General features: G+C 26.7%; 1 protein-coding gene across 1 annotated transcript; it reads left to right on the forward strand.

Moving 5' to 3' along the window:
* Positions 1-315: 315 nt before the first annotated feature.
* LOTGIDRAFT_147407 (hypothetical protein) lies at positions 316-888 on the forward strand (the record flags this gene model as incomplete). The annotated part of the gene is made up of 1 exon (XM_009055465.1): positions 316-888. A coding segment is annotated over one exon (573 nt), but the record flags the coding sequence as incomplete, so codon positions are not given.
* Positions 889-1,728: the final 840 nt, after the last annotated feature.

Below are 1,728 nucleotides of genomic sequence, written 5' to 3' on the forward strand. Positions count from 1 at the left end.
CTGAATGTTATCTATTTCACAACTTACTAAGTAAAAACCTTTAGCACAAGCTACTAATAACATATCTGATTTCAGATTCTGTTCACAACCAATAACATATAAACATTCACTGGCTAAATCATGTAATCCTGTAATATATAAACAATCACTAGCTAACTCATTTAATCCTATAAATATAAACAATCACTAGCTAACTCATTTAATCCTGTAATATATAAACATTCAATAGCTAAATCATATAATCCTGCAACATATAAACAATCACTAGCTAACTCATATAATCCTGTAATATATAAACATTCACTGGCTAAATCATGTAATCCTGTAAAATATAAACAATCACTAGCTAACTCATGCAATCCTGTAAAATATAAACAATCACTAGCTAACTCATGTAATCCTTTAATATATAAACATTCACTAGCTAAATCATGTAATCCTTTAATATATAAACATTCACTGGCTAAATCATGTTATCCTGCAAGATATAAACAATTACTAGCTAACTCATGTGATCCTGTAATATATAAACCATTAAAAGCTAACTCATGTGATCCTGTAACATATAAACATTCACTGGCTAAATCATGTAATCCTTTAATTTATAAACATTCACTGGCTAAATCATGTAAACCTGTAAAATATAAACATTTACTAGCTAACTCATGTAATCCTGTAAAATATAAACAATCACTAGCTATATCATGTAATCCTTTAATATATAAACATTCAATGGCTAAATCATGTAGACCTGTAAACTATAAACAATCACTAGCTTACTCATGTAATCCTGTAAAATATAAACAATCACTAGCTAACTCATATAATCCTGTAATATATAAACATTCACTAGCTAACTCATATAATCCTGTAATATATGAACATTGACTAGCTAACTCATTTAATCCTGTAAAATATAAACAATCACTAGCTAACTCATATAATCCTGTAATATATAAACATTCACTGGCTAAATCATGTAATCCTGTAAAATATAAACATTCACTAGCTAACTCGTGTGATCCTGTAATATATAAACAATCACTAGCTAACTCATATAATCCTGTAAAATACTAACATTCACTAGCTAACTCATGTAATTCTGTAATATATAAACATTCACTAGCTAACTCATATAATCCTATAATATATAAACATTCACTGGCTAAATCATGTAATCCTGTAAAATATAAACAATCACTAGCTAACTCATGTAATCCTATAAATATAAACAATCACTAGCTAACTCATTTAATCCTGTAATATATAAACATTCAATAGCTAACTCATTTAATCCTGTAAAATATAAACAAAACAATCACTAGCTAACTCATATAATCCTGTAATATATAAACATTCACTGGCTAAATCATGTAATCCTGTAAAATATAAATAATCGCTAGCTAACTCATGTAACCCTGTAATATATAAACATTCACTAGCTAAATCATGTAATCCTTTAATATATAAACAAATTCAAATTCTTTATTTTCCTTGAGCCTAAAGGCTCATCAGAATAGAACATATACATAATGTTTACAAACATACATATACAAATAATATACAATATACAAATATTTACACATATTTATGATAGAGAGAGAGAGAGAGAGAGAGAACAAATTAGTTTATTGTATTAATCGCTTAGTTTAAATATCTCATTTCTGCGTTTATTACATAAATATAAGAATAAAGCAAGTTTTGACAATTCCTTAACATTATTTACAG

This window comes from Lottia gigantea (assembly GCF_000327385.1).
Source record: "Lottia gigantea unplaced genomic scaffold LOTGIsca_2422, whole genome shotgun sequence".
NCBI lineage: Eukaryota > Metazoa > Mollusca > Gastropoda > Lottiidae > Lottia > Lottia gigantea.